The following is a 21719-nucleotide window of genomic DNA, read 5'->3' as shown; positions in this document are numbered from 1 at the left end:
ACTAACCGCTAAGTGGAGAGCTTTGTTTCAGAGCTCAGCCCTTTTGTCACAACGACGGACCAATGTAGAGTTTGCATGACTGCAGACGCTGCACCAAGCCACCTGTCAGATCTCACAGCTTCCAAGATGCTTGAGTTGTTATGGAAAACAGATGCTGAATTGATTAGTTATCTTTGAAACCATTACAAGTCATGAATGTAGTATTTTTACTTTCATTAAATCATATCACATTGTAAGAATGTACTGTTTTAAAAGCTGAGTTACTCAGCCGTCTTTCCGCCTTTGTTACACCTCTGATGCTTCCAGTCCATTTTAGGTCGAATACCTATTCAACTCACCACATTAGAGAGAATGCACAAATGTCTCGTTTGACAAATAATTAACAGTAACACTTTGATTACAATGTATGTATACTCTGAGTACAGTATTACTGGAAGTAGCAAGGCCCAAAGGCAGCAGTACCCCACCAAATACAGCAGATGGCCCTTTGCTTCCTCCACTTTTCTATTCATTCCCCCTTCATTACTTACTCGCCAACCTGTTTGCTGCCTTGTCCACTCATCGCGTATCTTTCCCCCCCCCTTCCCACCGCATCTAAATTGCCTTCCTCGATCTTATCCAGTCCAGTGATTCCATTGCCAAGTCGTGCGAGGCAGGCGGTTCCGCTCAAGTGGAGCTGGAGGAGATGGAGGCTCAAAGGAAAATGACACTGAAATTCTCACAGGTTAGTCATGTGTCACAAATTCACGCACTGCTGAATAATGAAAAACTGAAATGGCACTCAGACTGTCACCCAAGCCAAATATTTCTAATATGCATCATCTTCACTGAATTTGGCATAATGCACATGCTTTATTGAGTGTGAATTTTATTTTGTGGGTTCTTGACCACAATATAGCTGATCATTATGATCAAATTCCTCACGATACAGATTAGGTGTGTACAAAATAGGGGTTCGGCAAAACAAAAACGTTGAGATATTGTAACAAGGATCCTTAGCACCAGGAACGGTCCAGGTAGCTTTCAAACTCCTTGTCAATCTCTCAGCTCCACGAGGAGCAACAGAAGGCTCTGCTCCGCCGGGACTTTCAGCTGCAGAGTTTAGGCCTCCAGGCTCGGCTCCAGCACAAGAGATGGGGCCAAGAGAGGACCTTGCTGGTACAGGAGTCACAGCACCTCAAACAAGCGCTATTGCTGCTCAGCCTCAAGCTACGCTGCTTCCTCAAACACTGGAGGCTGGGCTGCAAGAAGGACACTGAGTGGAAAGACATTCTGGAGGTATAATCTTCTCTTGTATTACAGCATCATCACTCTATGGATATTAGAAAAAAAAACATTTCAGATTTTTTTTTTTTGGATGAACAAATTGTTTAGTCTCATGCTGCAAAATTAATCTAAATCCTAAAATGAAGACCATACATTTTATATTGTCGGAAGGTGGGGTAAACAAATCCTATTCTGTGTTTGGTCATCTAGATGAACAACCTAAAGGACCTCTACCTTTTATTGGAGGAGGATAACCTGCACTTAACGGGGAAAAAAAACGATGGAGACGAACAAGCAGTTGGCCAAGCAATCAAGGTTGGCTGCACGTATGCATAAAAACACGCTTGCTTAGTTCCAAAACACACTCTCTCAATGCGGATTCATCATTTTCACTCTTTAGTTGAGTGCTGTCAGCAGCACTCTGGCCGACCTAAAGGTAGCGCTGCAGGACCTGAGTGGCGAACTGCGGCAGGAGCGGCAAGGCTCCCAGGAACTCACCCAGCAGTTTGCAAAGGCCAAGGCATCATGGGAAGTGGAGAGGACTGAACTTAAAAGCCTCATCGCTCAGGTGGGCAAGGAGAAGTATTTTCATTTATGAGGCTCTAGAGAATGACAGCAACATGTCAGGAAAGAGTGGAGCAGGGCGACCAAACGCAGCTTGAACCAGGGTTTATTGAAGGGAAAGGGAGTTGGAAGGGAGGTAGGTGGAGAAACGAAGATGGGATAGAGACTCACAGCAAGCAAACAGACAGACAGAAGTCCACTCGGAGACCGTGAGCCTCCAGACAAGACCGGGGGAATATCGACGAGTAGCACAGGAACACTAGGTGCGGACACAGACGGGAGACAACAGTAGACACCGACAGGGAGAAACACACGGGCAGGGTTTAAATACATGAGACAACAAGAGGGAGCAGGTGACAGACAACGGTAATGAAGGGGTGTGGCTGTGGGAAGTTGACGGCCGAGCATGCTCTGGCACGGGCGTGACACAATAATAATCCTGCAAGCAGCTCTAAGTGGGTCCTCGTACCCTTTTTTTCAATGGCAAATCCTCGAAGGGGTAACCAAACTTTGAAGTCAATGTAATAAACCCAGCTCGAACTTACCTGTAATAGGCATGCCAATCTATTAAACAAAACTCTTTGTTAGTGGGACTTCCTAAAGTCAAAAGCCTCAACATGCTTACAATTTGGAGTTCAGTCGAAATGCACCTCCAAAGTCAAACTTTAGATTTAGACCTGCAAATCTTAAGATTTTAGCTCTGAACATCTAATACAGTAACTCCACAACTAAATGTAACCATAGAACCAGAAATGTAATTTGCCGACACAGCAAAGTATCTGGTCGCTTGGTACAATAGAATTAATCACGATTCAATGACATGCAAGCTAATGTAAATAAAGGAATTATCTTTTTGTGAAACTAAAATCACTAATTTACACCAATGTAGGAGTTACAATAAGCCATAAATAAAGTAAACATTTGTATGGAAAATACTTTTAGACCATCGTAACCTGGACTGACTTCTGCTGATAACATTGTGAACTGAAGACCCCGTGCACTTGTCGTTCTATGTGCAATTTATTTGCTTATATTAACACCTCAGCCAGGGGTTTCACCATGGTTACGAACACAATGGGTGAGCAGATAGAAGCTCTGAAATGTGAAGATCTGTTGGCTTCTTTCTCCCTAAAGGAAAATGGCAAAAATATGATTATGTTCCCGCTATCTACAAGCATAATTACCTCTTATAAAGCAGTAAATGCTTATTTAAATGCAATGTCTCTTTTATGGGTAAGCGATGTTTGCATGAGGGACTCCAGTGGGCCGCCTTCAACATGAAATGATCTTGGCTAAACACGCTGACCTGGTCCACAAAGTCACTGTGCGTGGGTGTGTGTCAAAATAATGGGCCGCTCGCCTGCACCGCGTGAACTTACATGGAGGCAGCGACAGGGAGAAAAGGGAAAGCTAAGGTCCTCATTAAAAAAATGGAAGAACCCCCCCCCCCCACACACACACACACACACACTTACTATGGATGCATTACCAAATTTTTAACTTCCAATCTTTTTAACACAATTCACTGTTTTTCTTTCCTAGCTTGAGAGCAAAGCACCCAAAGCAGCCTCTTTGTCCTCTGCTGATGCAATAGACCCACCTGACCTGAAGGTAGCACTGAAGAGGGAACGTGAGGAGCACCAGCACCTTCTGGCTGAGTCCTATGCTGCCGTAATGGACTTGACCAAACAGGTAAAAATGTTTATGTGAAAGACAGTATTATTAGAGGTCATTGATTCTCTTTCTTGTCTCTCTGGCATGACAGCTTCAGATTGGAGAGAGGAACTGGGGCAGGGAGAAGCTGGAGCTCTTAGAGCGGTTCAGCCAGGAGAGAGCTCAGTGGGAGCAGATTCTGAGAGAGACCAAGGCGAGTGTGTGTGCGTGTGTGTAAAAGGAAAAGTCAAAGATAAGACGGGTGTGTGTCTTGAAATGATGGAAGTGGATGATGGCGTGCAGCAGTGATAAGGGTTTCCTTGGAAGACCTTTCATGAGATGCTTTCTGTCATAGTTCACCTCAGTTCCCCGGTATATTTGATGTTTTATTGAAAATTCAGAAAAAGAAAGAACATTGGAGGATCCTTCGACTCCTTAATAAGGCCGCTTTGAATCAACTCTTTTCAGGTTTTGCACTTAGACAGGAGTTTTTAACCAAGTGTTTCCCAGGCGTGTTCCATTACAATTCTTGTTTAAGCAATAGATTTTCAGATTTAGGATTTTACTTATGAAGACATTCATACTTGTTAACCAAAGAGAAAACAATAGATCCTTACATTGGTAAAAACAAGCAATTGTGATCAATAAACAAGATGAAAATCAGACAGACCTAATGGACAAACATAGTCCAACCATTTGGAATGTTTCGAAGAAGAAAGAAACCACAGATAACGGTTAGAGAAACACAATAGCTGTTGAAGACAGAACCTGAAAGCAACTGGCATAATTGCTGATGACACAAATTATAGTTTGCAGAAAACTTTCTAATCAGATTTTTTTATTTCTGGTCTCATATTCATTTTTCTTCATCGTTAATGCCCCCATCTTGACAGTTTGTGTAAACGAAACTTGGCAAATGCTCCCAAGGATGGAAGTGTTATCGTGTTGAACTGTTAAACTTGAGTTACGGTGGGAGCAGTGGTTATACCCAAAACTGGTTGCAATCCTATCACAGAATTTCAATCTTACAATGTCATGTTTTTATTTCCATGTATCTATATATATATTTATTTATCTCCACAGTCAAAGTTTTCAGGTGCTGAGTCCCCGGCAGACACACTTGTCACCAGCGGAACAGGATCGCCAAGGTAAACACTCGGCTGTAGCAATAGTGAGCATTCCATTTGAATGATCTTTTTTCATTTAAAGGACAAAATCCACACATGAGCTCGATGACCCAGAATTCCAAACGACAGCTGACCTTAGGGGCTTGATCCACTTGGCGGCCCCGCCTCCTTTGATTTGTCCACAGCTGAGTGACTCCAGCAAGAAGAATTGGACCTGTCTGACTGATGAGGTGATTACACAGTTTTTGTGAACACTTTTTTGAATTAGTAAATCAACCTCCGAATAGCTTTGCTTCCATGTTATGTCCGCTCATAGTTTGCTTTTCGATGTGCCTATGTGAGGGTGCTCATTTTTAGCCTTAAGTTATTGACATGTATTTGCCCTAATCACTTTTACTTACATGGATCTTCTCAGATTCCAAATGTTGGGAAAACCTGTAAAACTTGGGATGGCCCCAGCGCTAGCCTCTCCTGCGGCAACTTAGTAGGGTCAGAACTGGATCTGGAGTCCGTCCAGAGGAGCCACACTGCTCCAGAAAGCACCGGAATCCGGATGTACTACAGCCCCCCTGCTGTCCGACGCACGGAGCACCAACAGAGCAAGCGGGAGAGCGAGAATACGCACGGGAACTCCAATGGGAGCTCTGCCCTCAGGCTGAGTGTCTCTGAGGCAGGCCCGGCTGAGATCCAGCAGCCCTCATCCTGCTTTTCGTCATCTTATGAGCAGTGGCTGAGCTCGCTATCCAAGCAGCATCGAGAGCTGCTGGAGAGCAGAAGCGCATGCACTGCCGCTTCTGTCACCGCTGTGGTCAACAATGGCTCGGCAAACTGCCTGGCTGATGGGATGGCGTCATCACCATTCCGCGACTTGGAGATGGGGGAGATTTCAGCAAACTTAAGTGATGACATGAAAGAGATGACCAATTGTGTCCGCCAAGCCATTCGCTCCTCATCTCTGGAGAGGAAGCCTGGCAAGGAACCTGTAAGTTAATTCATAGTACTATTTAAATTCTACCTAGAAAAAATGTTTCATAGCCTTAATGGTACATATTATTTAAGGTTTTTAAACACAATTTAAAATGATACAAACATTTAAAAATGTTCTCTTACTCTTTTTCAGGCGGTGAGCATGTCCACCAGATCCACACAAACAGCTGCACAGTGCGTTAGCATCGGGCTTCAAACTGACAACCTCACCAGCAGCAGGGGCGCAGGTTTGCACACCAAAGCTTGGTCACCCCGGCCCTCGTCTGCAACCACTTCCCCGCTCGCGTCAACTCGAGTGAGACAGATATCAACATCTCTGGACAAAGTTCACAGCCGAATCGAGAGGCCCTGTTGCTCACCCAAGTTTGGATCTCCGAAGCTTCAACGCCGTGTATCCTCTGGTACTTCCACTTTTTGAGCGTATACCCTGTTATTGTCAACTTTGTTTTGTGGTTTTTGTAATTATTATAATGATCTTGTTTTCAGGCTCCACCTCCAGACTGGAAGGGACTCCTTCGTCTCGAGAGCGCAGCCTGTGGAGCCTCCAACAAAGAGCCATTAGTGGGGGTGGGGGTGGGGGCTCAGCCTGGGCCCGCTCAACCACCACTAGGGACAGCCCCGTGCTCAGCGGCCTCACTGATGGCCTCTCCAGCCTCTTCAGTGTGGTGGAACATTCAGGAAGCACTGAGAATCTCTGGAGGGGGGACGGAGGTATAATACACCATCATATATGTATAGATGCATAGTCAGTTTCTCTAAAAACAAAAACAAAATGATGTTCCACAGAGAGTTGGGAGGGCTCATACATTCATCATCAGTTACTTCCAAACTACATCTTAGCAGATAATAGCAGATGATACTGATGTACCATATTGTACGTACATCTTCTTAGAGAACGAACCCAAATAAAATAAGGTTTATTCATTTTCAGCCAATCATAATTCATGTGTGTGTTCAGGTGCCAGTCCAGCTCGACACGCTCACACAGCAGGGAAACCCCCCTGCGCCTCAGTTTGCCCATCTGAGCCAAACGCTCAGCGCTTCGGAGGTCTTGTCCAGGAGTTCTTTCAAAATGTGTGCAGCAACCGTAGCCAGGGAGCGGTCACCCTCTCGGGAGAGAGAATGCAAAGAGACTCCCTTGTTGGAGGAGGCTTTAACTGCGTCGATGAGCTCAAGCAAGAATGTCTGCCGGCTGCTGTGGGAGGTCTCGGCGGCTTGGCCGGACTGTGTGGGGGCAACGACAATGTGACCAGAATCGTTAACAAGCGGTTCATGAGGCAGACGGCCGGCGACGAGATGGTCAGTATCATGGGCGGAGGAGGGAAGGACGGGACGGTCAGCGCTGGCACTGCAGGATCTGGAACAGAGGTGATGGCTTTGGCTCAAACGATATTTCGCTCAAAGCATGCTAAAGTGTAAAACTGAACATATGTTTGAGCACTTTCAATTGTTTTCCTCACTGTAGCAGATGGTGAACGATTCAATTTCATTGGGTAGTGATTGAAAGATTTTTTTTTTCTGTCAGGATGGACCCTGTGACTGCATTGCCCCATCCAACTGTCCCACCCGACCTTCTCGGGGCCCTCGCACCTCGCCAGGACAGTGCAAACACCGCCCACAAGAGTCTTCAGCCTCTGTCGAGGAGAAACGAGACACTTTGACAGAGTGAAAACCTTACTTCTCCTGCGTGACCCCCCCCCCCACACACACACACACACGCACACACATACTGGCACGATTCCAAACACGGCACCCCACTGCCATAGCAACACATTCACTCCCTTCACCTAACCTGCCACATACGTGCACTGCCAAACATAACACACACCGCTCAGCACACATTTCTATTACACACACAAAATCAGGTCACCATTTTCAGTGTCAGTAGTTCTTACATCAGGAGGACGAGCCGTCATACCCGTTTAACAATCACAATACTACCAGCAGGACGTTCTGATAAGTATCACTATGGACCTAATGATACCCCTCACCCTCACTAGTTCCACGTGTTACACCACCGAGCTATTACAGCAGGCTCGGGGGACCGAAACGAAAGAATGTAGTCACCCCCTCCTGCACGTGCTGCTTTGTCTACAACAAACACAGAGAGGACCTTTTTATGCCCATAAGACATCGCTCTCACCACTGAAGTGAGGCGATCCATTTTTAAAAATTGTACAAATTGAAGACCTCAACAATAAGCGGAAGCCTGGAACCTTTTCTCCAAACATGGGACCATTATGTTATGTAATGTTTGTCGTTGTAAACTATAATGGAAAAAACAACATCGGCCGTTGATTGCAAGAGATGTTTTGTTTAATGTGGCCACAGGTGAAGTGCCTGTTTCATTTCTTCACTGATGTCAAAACCAGAGCCAAGGCGATGACAGTAATGCGTAGTTGGGCCCATTGTTGCTTCGCGCATCCTCATGGGACACACAGTGGGAAATATCCTCAGTGATTCGGCGAGAGTTAGACAAAAGTTCATTGTCATGGAAACATTACGCCGTTTTTCACATGATGTCAAACAACCTCCGCTGCATTTATTTCTGCAGAGAAAAGCTGTTCAATTGAATCAAAAGGGACATACCATAGAAAATGGACTTTTAATTGATTTTCAACAAATTTGTGGAGCTGACCTTTTATTATAGTCACCTAGGAAATGCTTTCAATTATGGAGATGAGCATAATTTGTCTGCTTTGCTACTAACAAGTGCATGCCTAGCTTAAGCTGTTTTTCTCCTTGTTTCAAAAAAGTCACAGTGAAACGGAAAATAACTGAATTTGCTTAAGAAAAAATCAAACATTTAATCTTTTTTGCATTAAAATCAATCAAATTTGAAAAAGAAACATTAGAAGTGTGTGAAAACACTGTAGTCCCATTTTAATGAAACGGCCTTACTGTCAAACAAATTTAGCAAAACGTTTTATGTTGTGTCATGCACTCATTTACTATGATTTTATTTCCCTTCATATTCATTTTTTTCTCATACTCTAACAGTGTCATCAAATTGTCATTGTCATCAAATCATGATGAATAACAAAATGGACAGAGAAATGCAGTTGAAAACTTTGCTGTACATTCCGTTGCGTCATCTCCATTATGAAGATCAGCTGATAATTGAAGTGCCTGTCACATGGCTGTGGACTCCATGTTGAAACAAGCCCAGCAGGCCTTTTATTTAAATGACAAAGATTGTTTTTATGCACAAAAGAAGCTACAAGTACTGTATGTACCACAGTAGAGGAACAACAAGCAAAAGGTTTACAGGATTAGGATAGGCTGATATATCTAGTTCACATTTTATACCAATGTTCTCTCTGGAAATAAATTATTTTTATTTAGTTTTTTTAATATTATATATGTATACGTGTGTTTTGGGGGGGCTGGTTCTTTATCTACACTATCCACTTTTTATTGGCGGCCATTTATCTTAAATGTAAAGTAACATCATATTCTAACGTACGTAGCAAATGATGTTGCTTGGCTCAAGATCACATTTAAAATACATTTGAAATACTCTTTTGTGGGATTGTTGTTAATAAGAATACAGTATGTAAAAATGCTTTTGTTGTTTGCGTTTCACTGGCATCGCACATTTCGTCGTATTACACACTCTTGCAATTTTGTTGCTCAAAATTGCAAAAGAAATGCATGTTAGAAATTTTTTATTGTTATTTTTATTCTTAAAAGTAGAACAGCATGAACTGCTGGCGTCAATATGCACCATTGTTCCATCAGAATGTCATCAAGCCATTTTTAGCCATTCCCAGCGTTTTGGAAGTCATTGTGGATAAGTCAATTGACGCATTGTAATCACTTTTTCGCATTTGCCAGTTGTTGAGAAAACTACCTAAACCTTTTGTTGGCAATATGTAAAATAACTTCTTAGCTGTTCATAGTATTAGCTCATATTTAGGCTTATACCTAAAGAGTGACACTCTGTAAATTAGCGAGAAATATTACCTACAATGTGCTTGACTTTTTTAAGTAAGTAATGCCTCATGAAAAACGAGAATGCAATGGAAGCTACATTAAAGTGCAAAAAAAAACAAATTCCAATATGTTGTACATTCAATAGAATATGTTGTTGTTTTGAGAAAAGCTGAATGTCAACGGCTGATCTAAATGCAGGTCGCTGTGGAAATATGTAGCTGTCTCCCTTTACTGACCACACTTGAGCATTTTCTCTGTACGTAGGGTATGTGTAATCTTAAGCGGCTCAAACACACGCACGTGATAATAAAAAATAGACCAGTCATCCCAAGAGGGCTTTTAAAAAGTTTCTTTCATTATTTTTTAGACCAATGTAGCTTGTCTTTTAACTGCCCACTGTGTTTTGTCATAGAATTCACAAATAAATGTTTGAATTTTCATACTGGTTCATTTTCTTTTAGCTTTTTGATCCTTTTGTCATTCTTTGACAATTACAATAATGGATGGATGGATGGATGGATGGATGGATGGATGGACGGACGGACGGACGGACGGACGGACGGACTGTGTGTGTGTGTGTGTGTGTGTGTGTGTGTGTGTGTGTGTGTGTGTGTGTGTGTAAATACAATGGTATTGATAAACCATAAGGAAAAATGGTAATAAGTTCCAAAAAGTATCATAGTATCATAGCTCCCTGTCCCTGGTTTTTGAGCCCACTAGAAATGCGTTAATTTACCCATTGAATGACAAATAGACTGCAGAAAACACACTGTTTAAAAACCATAAATTGTTTTTATGTCCCCCACAAAAGGAGAACTCCACTGGTGAACTTACAGAAGCAAACATTGGTGACTAACGTGCAGTAGCAATGAAATCTATACAGTACACTGAAACTCGTAAACATACAACAAAGATATTGTTCACAGTAAAATCTTAGGGTTATTCACCGTGCCAGAAAAACAAGAAAAACCAAACAAGCAAACACAATGCAACTACAAAATTTCATTGGGCTACATGAAGCTACTTGTGGGTTTTGGTTGCTACATTGACTAACACAGCTAAATCTTACACTCGGGACTTGGGTCTTTTTATCTCAAAGGAAAACTATTCTGAGGTCCGATGGAAAGATCACAATTAACACAACAGTAGTACGCAATATTGCACAAGCCACTCAGCATCCAGAGTAATAATCTTTCAACAGAAGACAAAACATGCATTAATAGTGCGCCAGTATGATTTATGTAGTATGTAGTATGTTTTAAGATGACCGGTCAAGACTGAATAGCCAACCTTGTCTCAATATTCCGTCTCTAGTCACAATGCCGCAGAAACAGTTGGAGCAGCAGAATACATAGCTATTTTTCTCATAAAAAAATATCCACTAAAACATTTTAGGATGTTTTTGGTAGGGTGGGATAGATTAATTGCCTTTCCATACAGTTCAATTCAAATAGTAGATTTGTACATAAAGCAGACATGAAGATGACCAAAAACTTTTTGCTTCATCAACAGGGTCAAATGGATATAAAAGGTTTTTACCCCTCTATTCAAATGCCATGTTTTGTTGTATAAAAAATGGCACCATGATAAATACATTTTAATATTATACAAGGGTGTGCACACTTGCACAACCACATTATGTCAGCTGTTTATTTTCAATTCCCAACTTGAAAAGATGTTTTCTCACACTGAGTTGCACAGGTTTTAGGTAATATTAAAGGTGCAACACAACTTACAATATTTCTAAAATTATTTAACATTATTTATTTCATTTTATAGCACAAAAACCTGTCAATTCAACAAGGGTGTGCAGACTTTTAATATACGAGACATTATATATTTTGCCCATCTTTAAGTGCATTGATGATTTTTTATTTTTTTTTAATAATAAAAATAAAGAACCAATGTCAAAGAGGCCTTTACATCTTGTGATTTTTCTTTATGGTGGGCAGAGAAGAAAAAGTTCGGACACCCTTGCTGTAACACAAAAACTCCAAGACAAAACAAAAGGACATACAAGCAGCCTTTTGAATGTGAACTCACCACCCACTCCTAACCTGTCTCCATCTATTTACTGGGGGTAATCTTGTGGAGCCCTGGCCAGGCAAGGACATAATAACGAGGCAAGGTGCCCTCCATGAGCCTTTCCATCCACAACCCCAAACGATCCAGCTTGTGGTGGATCTGGAGGGTGGACGTGCTACGGGAGCGAGCCGACTTGCGTGGAGGGTGTTCGTCACGCAAAGCCGCCCTCGACCTTCTCACCGACGGGGCCGATTCATCCTCTGGCATTTTGCTGTCCGGGTCTTCCCCGGTGTAGACGGGCTTAAAGAGACAGAAGTACTTTTTGTGTCCGTTGAGTGCCAGCACGGAGCCGGTGTAGTCCATATTGCCGTTGACTTCATCGTCCTCGCATGCAAAGATCTGCGCGGTGTCCTGTGCGCTTTCCATCAGCGTACACATCCACTCTTTGTGCTTGTCTGTATTGAGAAAGGAGAAATGCAGCGCCGGGCTCCTAGAATATTTCAAACAATTGAAATGTCATGATCGGTTAGATGTTAAGACAATAGACACAGTTTTTACAAACTCACCTGTACGAACTGAACATATTGTGTCTCGTCTCCTGTGTTGCGAATGAAGTTACCTCATTAAACAGACAATTAAACAAGCCCCAATAGGCCAGGCCCGCTGTCGAGTCATGGCCCCGATACACCAAAATTCAAAATCGCAAAGATTTCCCTGGTTGTGTAGTTTTTACATTCGATGGCTTGAGAATAAAATAGCTTAGAAACTACATTTTCCATAATATTTCTTGTTTTAAGAGGGTTTGAATCGTGTTTTGTTTTTAACGTAATTATGTTGGGCTCATTAACACTGACAAATATTTATTTTAAAGATCCAGGTAAAATAAATAAAGGTTTTATGATGGTGACAGTTTAGAGTATAGATTAGAACAAATGGTTCCAAATGTCATTTAACTGAATGGGAAATGCTATGAATAACCACCGGCATGGAGTGGATCGCGCTTTAAGCTCCCACTGCTTTTTACCAAGCTCAACTGTATTAAAATATTCTCTCACCACAGGCACAAGCTTTCTTCTTTTGGAATGTGTGAGTCTTACACAAATGACCAGCTATCACTCAGGTTAGAAATGACCAAATAATGCACCAAATACAGCTTCATGGATGAAAAATGACCATTTCAACATACCCTGTGAAAGAGTAGACCTCTTTGGCAAACTTGCTAAGCAAAATGTTCTTCGAGGCATCCGTGATCACGAGAACAATGTTCATGTGTCCCGGCCTTAGCCTCACCAGGTTGCTTATGTAGGTGATGTCTGTCAACTCAGTCACTTCCACAAAGTTCTTCTTGGGAGGCCGACTGTGATAGTAGTTATAGTTAATGGTCATTTTGGACGAATATTAAATCCAAATGAATAAACATTACCTTGACGGACCAGGACTACCCGGAGATTCATTTTCTGTTTTAGTTGTATCTTTTGCTTTTGGTTTGGGGGCGTTTTCGTCACTCGAGTCACTGAAGCCACAAAAAAAAAGAAAAAAAAGTGAACATGATCCAAGGTGCGATTCCTTACAGAGGCATAGAGACAAAGCTCACCTGAATGCTTGGACGACCACAGTTCCAAACAGGATGAATAAGGCAGAAAAGATGAGGGACAGCAAAGGCATCATCTCACGCCTGCAAATCACCAAAGAATGAAATTAACAATCATTTATAAACATAAAGTAACAGTCCCTACTGTAATAGGCTTCAGACTTTGCAGCCCTGGCTATTCAGAGATTTCCATTCTATTTGTACTATTTGCGCATTCACCCACTATTTTGTGGGCCTGTTGTTTCCGTCTTATTTGTAACGTAAAATATTTACTCAATTAGGTACTCACATAAATATCTGTCCAAAATACTGTGATTGTCCCTCTCAAATGGCTGTGAGAGTGGAAATCATTTCATAGTTCAAGATATCTAGCCTCCATATCTAGCCTCCAAGAGATTTGTGTTTAGAGATGACCACTTGTAACCGTTTCAAAAATTCTACCCACCAGTTGTTGTGCAGAATGTCATCGATGACTTCAGTGAGGTAATCATAAAATGCATAGATCCATTGGATCACAAAAATCTAAGGAGAGACAATAGTGCATCAGACAAAGTGCTTAGCTCATTACCAAAATTGATTCCAACAAATGTTATTCTTGGCTGAATTGGGCAGCCAAACTATTTCCCAGCCAAATAGCATACAGATGCAAACTCGTTGTTGAGCTCGGGCAGCATGGCATCATGGATCAGAATTGACGGGTCCTTCTGGAGTCGCTGCAACTCCGCCACAAGACGCTGCTTGTCTTCTTCACTGCCATTCCAAGGAGTCACTGGCTTGAAAAGGGCCTTCCCGGCAGCATTGCGCCTCTCCAGGATCACCACCTGTAAAATTGGAACACCACACACAAAGGCAAATCTGGAAGTAATAATTAATGGTGGGCTTAAATGTCTGCTGCTATGGATTTGATCTTGTTTTAGCACAATCCTGCTTTCTTTAGGCAAATTTCGTGGGTTTTATTAAAAATGCATCATTGATTTTTCACATAAACAATGAACATAATGAGATAATCATTACAATATAAATATTATTTCACGCTAAAACACTGGATATTAAATTGGAGGGATCGGTGGACAGAGGGAAAGTTCGATTGGGTGGGCCGCTGAGTTGGTTATCTGGATTGATGTATAAATCAGTGGATTGGTAATTCGATGGGCTATCTGTATAGATGAATGAGAATGTATGTAATTGGTAGCTAATTGGGTTTGTTAACTTTAACAATTGTTAGTAGACAAAAATTAATGGAGTAGAGTGACATAAGTACCTGCGGTGGCAGTGGTATCTTCGTGCTGTCCTTGCTGGTCATCAGGATGTTACAAAGCGGTTGCTGTAGTTGTTGGTAAACATAAGCGAATCTCACAACCTCCTTTGTGTTGCTCGAAGCAAAAGCCAGAAAGGCTTGGTTCCCCGGAGAAAAGCTCTCGTCGTTGCCCGTAATCAGCAGCACACAGTATCTGATGGGAGGAAGAACAGCAATGATGAAGTGCACCATGGATGTGATTTGAGGACGCAAACAAACACACGCTTTCTTACTTCCTCCGTCTGTGGAACTGCTTGACAGGACAGAGCTCATCAAAGAGCTTCTGATTCACCAGCCTGGGTGCCAGGAGAAATTTGTTGTTTGACATGAATTCGTCGATAATCTGCTTTTTCATCCCTTTAGTCTGCAAAGAAGGAAAAGAGTCATATTTTTTGGCTTCCCTGATTACAAAGAGACTCACCTTCTTTCTTTTGTTTGGCACCTAATTACAGTGACTCACCTGTATGATGTCAGCAGGGTTGTCTGTGTTCTCTTTGAAAACCAGCATGGTCGGAGCATAGGTGTTAATATTAAATTGTCTCTGCAATTCGACCGTTTCTGAAAGGCCCTGGTCCACGTAGCCAAACTGCATGTAATCCTTGTACGCGAAAGCCGTCAGCTGTGACAAGCGAGAGATTAAAACCAATAAGCACATTGAGCTGAAAATGCAATTGCGACAACACTCCCGACCGGGCTCACTTTATAAAGTAAGGGAACCGCAGGCACTTGGTCAAAGAGGAGCACGTGCGGTTTGTTGAGTTCATGCCAACTGTTCAAGAACCGCTTTTCATTCTTGTCGCTGACCTGACAAGATAAAATTAGGCTTTGATATGAATGCTGCCATCTGCATTCATGTTGTTATGCAGGAGTAAAGTCAAATCAGAGATGCTTACCCACTCCACGAGTCTTTGCGGTAGAAGATCTTCCACAAACTGCCTCAGGTGCTCCTTTGCTACAGCATAATGGAAGAACGTCACTTTGCCATTAATAATTCCGAGTATAGATGGCGTACGATGAGCGCCGAGGTGATTGGCTAACCGTCTCTCGTAGCCAACATCCACCACACCGATTCCGACACCTGCGCAGATGAGATGCGCGCCCTTTGACTTTTACCATTGACCTTGACATCTCAGAGCTATTGAATCATTTCTTGATTCCAAACCTAGCGTCTCCATTTCCTGCACCACCTCTTTCCACACGGGCTCAATGTGGATGCAGTTGAAGCACCAATCGGAGGTGATTTTTATCAGGTAGGGTCTCCTGAAGCTGTCGGGCACCACGTCGTTGACATATTGGTTAAAGTGCAGTGAGTACTTGTTGTCGGAAAAATCCCGGTGGTTTTTGCTGTTGAATGGGAAGTTAAAGAAGGACTCTTCGAAATTGAAGTTGTCATGGCGATGACCACCGTAGCGGCTGCTGCCATACGGCTGAGTGTCATCTGTCTGTCCGTAATGGTCGTAGTTGGCACGCTTGTCCTCACTGGATAGAATCTTGACAGTAGGTAGGCTCACTTTAGATACACATTAACTCATAAAAACACATTTTCTAAACAAACTGTGAATACAATTCATTACAAAAAGTGCAGGCATGAAATGTAATTTACAAAAATACTATACAACACTCGGCTTGACCCACGATATAGCTGGGGAATATTGTCAACTATAGGTAGACTATTTTTCTCTTCAATTTCACAAAATTACTTACCTCATATGATTTGGTAATCCTGATAAACATATCCTCAGCTCCTGGATTTTTGTTTTTGTCAGGATGCCTTGAAAATAACATATTTATTACAAAACGGTTGACAAGCTTGTGTCACTTTTGTGTTAAAGATACTCACCATTCTCGAGCAAGTCGCTTGTAAACTTTCTTAATCTCAATCTGACTTGCACCTCTAGTGACACCCAAGGTTTTGTACGGGTCTAGTTCAGGTCCAGCCTTGGCCACACCGAGCTCCAGAACAGATATGACCACTATGACAGCCAATGGCAGAGACATCTTGAAATCTGCCATCACTGTTACCTTAACATCATTTTAAGGAAAGGGAAAACGCAATAGTTTGTCTTGTTTTTAGGAAATGAACAATACAGATGGGTGTAACATCAACAGAATGATTGTGCTCCTATCATAACGACAATGGGGACTTATTGCCAAAAGCATTTTGCTGGCCATGAATCTGCTGACCTGAGGTTGAGCTGCATTGTATTTGTTTACGCAGGAAGGTACATTTCCTGTCGCTTAACTACCTGGTATGCTCTACATTGGAATCCTAATAATTGCTCATACATATTAAATAAATGCCCCAGCATTTACAATAAAGCAGACTTTGATTATTATTTTTGAATGGCTCAGTAGTTAGTTAATAGAGACCAAAGGAAAATTATGGCAGGACGCTAAAGGTTTACATATTGGGACAAATTCACACTTTTAAATTACGTTACAATATATGAGGACATGAAGTAATGATCACATGCAAATAAATACATAGGCCATAACCAGAATTGTAGCAGACAAGACAGCAGATACAATAATGTGACAATCTGTCACCGTATGCGCTAAAACTACGTACAGTATATCACCGTGCTACAGTACTGGTTTCGGCCACGATCGAATGTCCAATCAGATACATATGACACCAAAAGAATTTCAATTGGTACAAAAATTGTTCGTTTCCGTGTAATTGCAATATCAGGCACCTTCAAGCTGCAGTAGTCAACCGGCACTACGCCACATCTTTACAGCAGGTGATGATGTTCGTGGGGGTTCTTGGTGAATGCTGGACGACGACAATCACAAGGCGTGTTCGGCAGCAATTCCATTTCCTCCGGGGCAAGGAGACAGTCAACGATCAGTGGAAAGTACTATCTGGAAGATGAGTATTTCATGGATACACAATCCGCGTTAATTTATTTGTGATCGGAGTTATAATTTAATAAACAAAACAAAAACGCAAAGTGCTCCTTGCTGAACGGTGTCTTTCCATAGTTCGGTGGGTGTTGTCATATCAAGCGCACCTTTTTTTTAAGGCATGCTCTCAGGGTTGACCAATCACAAACAAGTGTGATGTAAACACGGAAGTAACGCTTGTAATCGACCATAAACAAGATGCACGGAAAAGACGTGTATTTCCCAAAATTGTTGTTATTCTTGCATATTTTAGTGTCGCGTTACAAACAAGATGTGTTGAGAAGTAGTTTGTGTTCAAAGCGAGAATTGTACGACAGAGACATTTGTTGGTCAAGTTAGCCATATCCCTGGGGTTTTATTTGGGAAACCTCGAGATCCGATATAATCAGGTAAAATGCTGAAACTGAGAAGTAAGTAATTATTATTTTAACTAAAACAGTAACACTTATACACGAAATAAAGGCAAAAACGCACAGACCCTGCCAAATCTGCAAAAAAACAGTAGCAAAAGAAAGATGGGGCCACCCATTCTGGTGACGTCATTCACAAAACAATACCGAAACCAGGAAGTAGACACCCTTGCCAGCACAACGCGCTGATATAAAATATCGCCTTTACGCTCAGTACGAGTATTTTTTTTGTTTCGTTTTTTATCACAGCTTTTCTGACAGCTATTTAGTACTTAATGGAGAATGGAGGAAGGTCACAAGAAGATTCTTCAGCGCTATAGGATAGATATTGTCACAAGTTTGGATCCATCAAGTGTCTATGACCGTCTGCTTCAGAAAGAGGTTTTCACTCCAGAGATGATCGAGAAAATTAAGGTAGGATGGCAATGGACACTGTAGTTTCAAAATTGGTGACAAACTGTAGTGATACGCCAATTTTGAAGTATGGCGAAAGGGGGGACGTTGCGTGCAGCTTGGTGGACAAGTAGTCAACGCATCAACTTCCTCTGGGGTTCTGGATTCTGTTACAAATGAATTTTTTTAGAAAAATCCTTCTTTTTTTCCCCCAAGACGGAATCATAGCAGACCAGACTTCATCTCATGCTTAAACAACCCAGAAAGCAAGGAATAATTGTTATGTGAATATTTTTCCTTTCATGAAATATTGAAAGATTTTTGATGGATATTTGGAACCAGAACGTGTTTTGAAACAATAATCCAAAAGTAATTATAGTCATATAATCGATCACGTTGTAACTCTCCTTGGAGCCATACAACTTGAAATCACTCTCCTTCAAAATAACACTCCAACAAATATGAGCTTTTGTATAAACGAGTGTGACTGTTATTCATGTCAAGAACATTAATTTTAACAGAGCTCAGGAACACCACGGGACCAAGCCAGGCAGCTGGCGCGGGACCTGGCAACCCGTGGGAGTCGGGCCTTCCCTCTCTTTGTGGAATGTCTTCAGGACTCAGAGCAGCACAGTTTGGCAGAGCTCCTTCGAAGTGGAGGGTCAATGTCCAACGACCTCATTCTCCCAGTTGTCCGGACTCTTCCGGTTTGTAAGTGGACATTACATTTATTTGTGTCTGACCTTGATTTTGCAGTGAAAATGTATGTCATGTCACAGGTGGTGTGCATTTGTTGGAATTTTGATGAATACACTTTTATATGTTTTGAGTTGTGTTTTTAACAAGGACATTATAAATTCTATGACGTATGTCAATATTTTTTGCACGCCCTATATTATGGCCACTGCTTGTTTGACGCAAGGGAAATTTGCTCTTCTTCGGTGTATGGTTTCAAAAGCATTCTGAAACTGGATGCCTTGCGTTGAGCAGATGCTTAAAAAACACTTGAACTTGTTTCTTCTGCAGCCTCTGCAGTGGATTTCCAGGAGCAAATAAAGGCTGCCCCTATCTATCCCCTGCACAGTCCTACTCCATGTAAGTTATCATATTTGTGTTGGGTCCCAAGTTTGAGTGATTGGCTTATGAAATGAACATGAGTGCATGCTTCTGCCACAGCCCCCGGAGAAGAGAACCGACAAGCTCAGACGCAGATCAGAACCCGCATGGAAGGCAGGAGACGGCGGGACAGCTTTCAGGTAAGCACCGATTAGTTGTTATGCACTTGTATGGAATAAGGGAGCTGTAATTTACGTCTGTAAAGAAGAGCTAATTTTTGCTCATTGTCTTAGAATGGGGTGTTCTTATTTTACATTTGCCAATTTAATGGTTACTTTACTTGTCTTTTATGCTTCCTCTCAATGCGCGGATAAAATATCACAAATCACAGTATGGACCAGAATTGATCAAAAATCCCTAGTCTGCTCTGTCTGAAACCCAGACAAAAACAATTAAAAGTGCCTTTAAAGTGGTTTCAAGACCAAGATCAATCTCAAATTGCACCACTGTTAAAACTGGTTAATTGCAGGTTGATTCACATTTTGTAGTATATTCGGACTCATTTATTTGTCGTATTTTTGAGCAGCCAATGCAAATACATGTCATTGCTTACGTAAATTTCCCCTTGCAACCCAGATCTACAAAATGGATGCCACCCCATGCGGACACTGCTTTATTATCAACAACGTGGATTTTGAGCCACAGAGCGAGTTGAGTAATCGCACGGGGTCCAACATTGATTGCGACAGGTTGGAGAGACGATTCAAAGCACTTCACTTTCTCGTTGAAGTGAGAACAAACCTCAAACAGCGAGTAAGAATCCTTCCTTGTTCTTGCAAGATGCCAAATCAACTGGTGTGATGCTAACACTTCTCTCCACATGACAGCGCCTCAAACACGAGTTGTCCTATTTATCCAAGAAGGACCATTTGCCGTACGACTGCTGCGTGGTCATCATTCTGTCCCATGGGACAGAGGTGAGATGCATTCATATTTACAAGACAATAATGTTTACCCCGTCAATGTTTCACTTGCGCCTTTACTACTGTTATGACCACTGTATGCATTTTTCCTATTACAGTAAATACAGTAGGTGTAAATGGACTGTACTTATATCTACACCACATGGTGCCAAACGCGCTTTACAATGCCTCACATTCACACACACACCAATGGGAGGCTGGTGCCATGCAAGGCATGCTACCAGCAAATTAGCGTTCAGTGTCTTGCTCAAAGACACTTTGACATGGTCACCAGGGTTGAGGATCGATCCCACTACCTTAGAGTTGAGCGGCGGATACTCTACCATTGCTGTCCCTGTACCACTGCCCAGTCACTTGGGTTGCATTTGATTGCATTTGGTTGAGTCCGACCCATATAAGTACCCTAAATCTTAGGCAACGCGATGCCACCATTTCAGGTGAATCACAACCGCTTCCCCGGTGCCGTTTATGGAGTAGACGGCCAGTATGTTCCAGTGCAGCACATCACAAACTACTTCAACGGGAAACATTGTCCCACCCTGCAGGGGAAACCCAAACTCTTCTTCATCCAGGCGTGCGGAGGAGGTAACTAACGGTCAACGTTGACTCCTTTGACACCATTGGTAGTAATAGCAAAGATTTGTTTCTGTCATTGAGGTGAAAAAGACCAAGGCTTCGAAGTGCCATCTGACGAGTTCGAATCGTCCGAGGGCGGAATCGATGATCAGACGGATGCCATCCCCGCTTCCTCCAGCAGCGACTCGCTGAGCACGTCTGATGAACCAGACGCCGGCGCCACACTGCCCACCCCAAGTGACATTCTTGTGTCCTACTCTACTTTTCCGGGTACACGCCATTGCAGAGTTCAGAATGAGCAGAATGTGTATGTAGCCATTCTGGTCTACCCGATAGCAGTAGTGCACCTCGAGGGCATTTCTTTTACCTGATTACAGAGCTTAGATTTTCATTTCTATTGGAACGTTTATGGATAAGCATGCTAACACATTTCATATAGACATTAACTCTCAACCCACACCATCTTCATATTTTTTGATCAATTGACAGGTTACGTATCTTGGAGGGACACTCAATCAGGCTCCTGGTACATCGAGACGCTGGACCGCATCCTTGAGGAAAATGCTGCCACTGTTGATTTGGTCACAATGTTAATGATGGTGAGCTTCTCTTCTCATTATAGGCATAGCCATATTTTCTGTTAAAATAAGTCATTATGAAATGATTAATTTCGATTGTTTGTTTTTAGGTTAACAATGAAGTCTCCCGAAACTCAGCAAAAGGCATCTATAAGCAAATGCCAAGTTCATTTAACTCCCTTAGAAAACATCTTTACTTTCAAACCTCAGCCCCGGGACAAAATTCAGTTCAACATAATTAAATGTTACTGTACTCTGTACTGTGCAGATTTTTTTTTAACAAATAAAAAAAGACAGCAATTCATTGGGATGATATGGTCTATTTTCATTTGATATTTTGGAATTAAAGACAAAAACGAAATCATTGCAG

The 21719-nt window shown here is 42.2% G+C and overlaps 3 protein-coding genes across 7 annotated transcripts in view; 2 read left to right on the top strand and 1 right to left on the bottom strand.

Moving 5' to 3' along the window:
• The window catches only part of mtcl2 (microtubule crosslinking factor 2), a 42562-nt gene extending 32589 nt beyond the window's left edge, over window positions 1-9973 (top strand). For both annotated transcript variants that reach the window (XM_061299472.1, XM_061299465.1), the window contains 13 exons: window positions 623-724; window positions 1048-1278; window positions 1477-1581; window positions 1667-1834; window positions 3373-3522; window positions 3596-3697; window positions 4567-4631; window positions 4693-4840; window positions 5026-5592; window positions 5731-5998; window positions 6084-6308; window positions 6556-6965; window positions 7123-9973. In XM_061299472.1, the coding sequence (XP_061155456.1) occupies window positions 623-724; window positions 1048-1278; window positions 1477-1581; window positions 1667-1834; window positions 3373-3522; window positions 3596-3697; window positions 4567-4631; window positions 4693-4840; window positions 5026-5592; window positions 5731-5998; window positions 6084-6308; window positions 6556-6965; window positions 7123-7266 (2685 nt within the window). In that variant the 3' untranslated portion in view covers window positions 7267-9973. The remainder of the gene's footprint in view (window positions 1-622; window positions 725-1047; window positions 1279-1476; window positions 1582-1666; window positions 1835-3372; window positions 3523-3595; window positions 3698-4566; window positions 4632-4692; window positions 4841-5025; window positions 5593-5730; window positions 5999-6083; window positions 6309-6555; window positions 6966-7122) is intronic.
• Window positions 9974-10305: 332 nt separating this feature from the next.
• On the bottom strand, window positions 10306-17458 carry dnajc16 (DnaJ (Hsp40) homolog, subfamily C, member 16). 3 transcript variants are annotated; one of them, XM_061299484.1, is made up of 15 exons: window positions 17143-17458; window positions 16287-16468; window positions 16151-16217; window positions 15609-15936; window positions 15340-15524; window positions 15146-15250; window positions 14907-15065; window positions 14680-14810; window positions 14411-14600; window positions 13791-13970; window positions 13595-13671; window positions 13153-13233; window positions 12982-13071; window positions 12745-12915; window positions 10306-12048 (listed from the first exon to the last, which is right to left on the bottom strand). In XM_061299484.1, the coding sequence occupies exons 2-15, from the start codon at window positions 16457-16459 to the stop codon at window positions 11601-11603; spliced, it is 2385 nt and encodes a 794-aa protein (XP_061155468.1). In that variant the 5' UTR covers window positions 16460-16468; window positions 17143-17458; the 3' UTR covers window positions 10306-11600. The 3 variants fall into 3 exon arrangements, with proteins under 3 accessions (XP_061155468.1, XP_061155477.1, XP_061155486.1); XM_061299493.1 differs by having other exon boundaries at window positions 16287-16419; XM_061299502.1 differs by lacking the exons at window positions 16151-16217; window positions 16287-16468; window positions 17143-17458 and having other exon boundaries at window positions 15340-15398; window positions 15485-15524; window positions 15609-15749.
• A 65-nt stretch (window positions 17459-17523) lies between these two features.
• casp9 (caspase 9, apoptosis-related cysteine peptidase) lies at window positions 17524-21653 on the top strand. Of its 2 annotated transcripts, none has more exons than XM_061299526.1 (11): window positions 17524-17742; window positions 18013-18177; window positions 18678-18867; window positions 19183-19251; window positions 19333-19412; window positions 19849-20025; window positions 20100-20189; window positions 20633-20780; window positions 20853-21041; window positions 21261-21370; window positions 21460-21653. In XM_061299526.1, the coding sequence occupies exons 2-11, from the start codon at window positions 18046-18048 to the stop codon at window positions 21589-21591; spliced, it is 1317 nt and encodes a 438-aa protein (XP_061155510.1). In that variant the 5' UTR covers window positions 17524-17742; window positions 18013-18045; the 3' UTR covers window positions 21592-21653. The 2 variants fall into 2 exon arrangements, with proteins under 2 accessions (XP_061155510.1, XP_061155502.1); XM_061299518.1 differs by having other exon boundaries at window positions 17524-17763.
• Window positions 21654-21719: the final 66 nt, after the last annotated feature.

The sequence above is a fragment of the Syngnathus typhle genome, linkage group LG2, assembly GCF_033458585.1.
Source record: "Syngnathus typhle isolate RoL2023-S1 ecotype Sweden linkage group LG2, RoL_Styp_1.0, whole genome shotgun sequence".
Classification (NCBI taxonomy): Eukaryota; Metazoa; Chordata; class Actinopteri; order Syngnathiformes; family Syngnathidae; genus Syngnathus; species Syngnathus typhle.
Note: the sequence above shows the minus strand (reverse complement) of the source record. Positions and strands in the feature narration are given on the sequence as shown.

Bases quoted from the DNA above. Each gene is read 5' to 3' on its own strand.
- dnajc16 (XM_061299484.1), bottom strand. From the start codon at position 16,459: ATGGCAGATTTCAAGATGTCTCTGCCATTGGCTGTCATAGTGGTCATA. The intron at 14,601-14,679 runs GTAAGAAAGCGT...TCCTCCCATCAG, and splicing joins CAGTTCCACAGACGGAGGAA to ATACTGTGTGCTGCTGATTA. The intron at 13,072-13,152 runs GTGAGCTTTGTC...TTGTGGCTTCAG, and splicing joins GTGGTCGTCCAAGCATTCAG to TGACTCGAGTGACGAAAACG.
- casp9 (XM_061299526.1), top strand. From the start codon at position 18,046: ATGGAGGAAGGTCACAAGAAGATTCTTCAGCGCTATAGGATAGATATT. The intron at 20,026-20,099 runs GTAAGAATCCTT...TCCACATGACAG, and splicing joins GAACAAACCTCAAACAGCGA to CGCCTCAAACACGAGTTGTC. The intron at 21,371-21,459 runs GTGAGCTTCTCT...GTTTGTTTTTAG, and splicing joins TGGTCACAATGTTAATGATG to GTTAACAATGAAGTCTCCCG.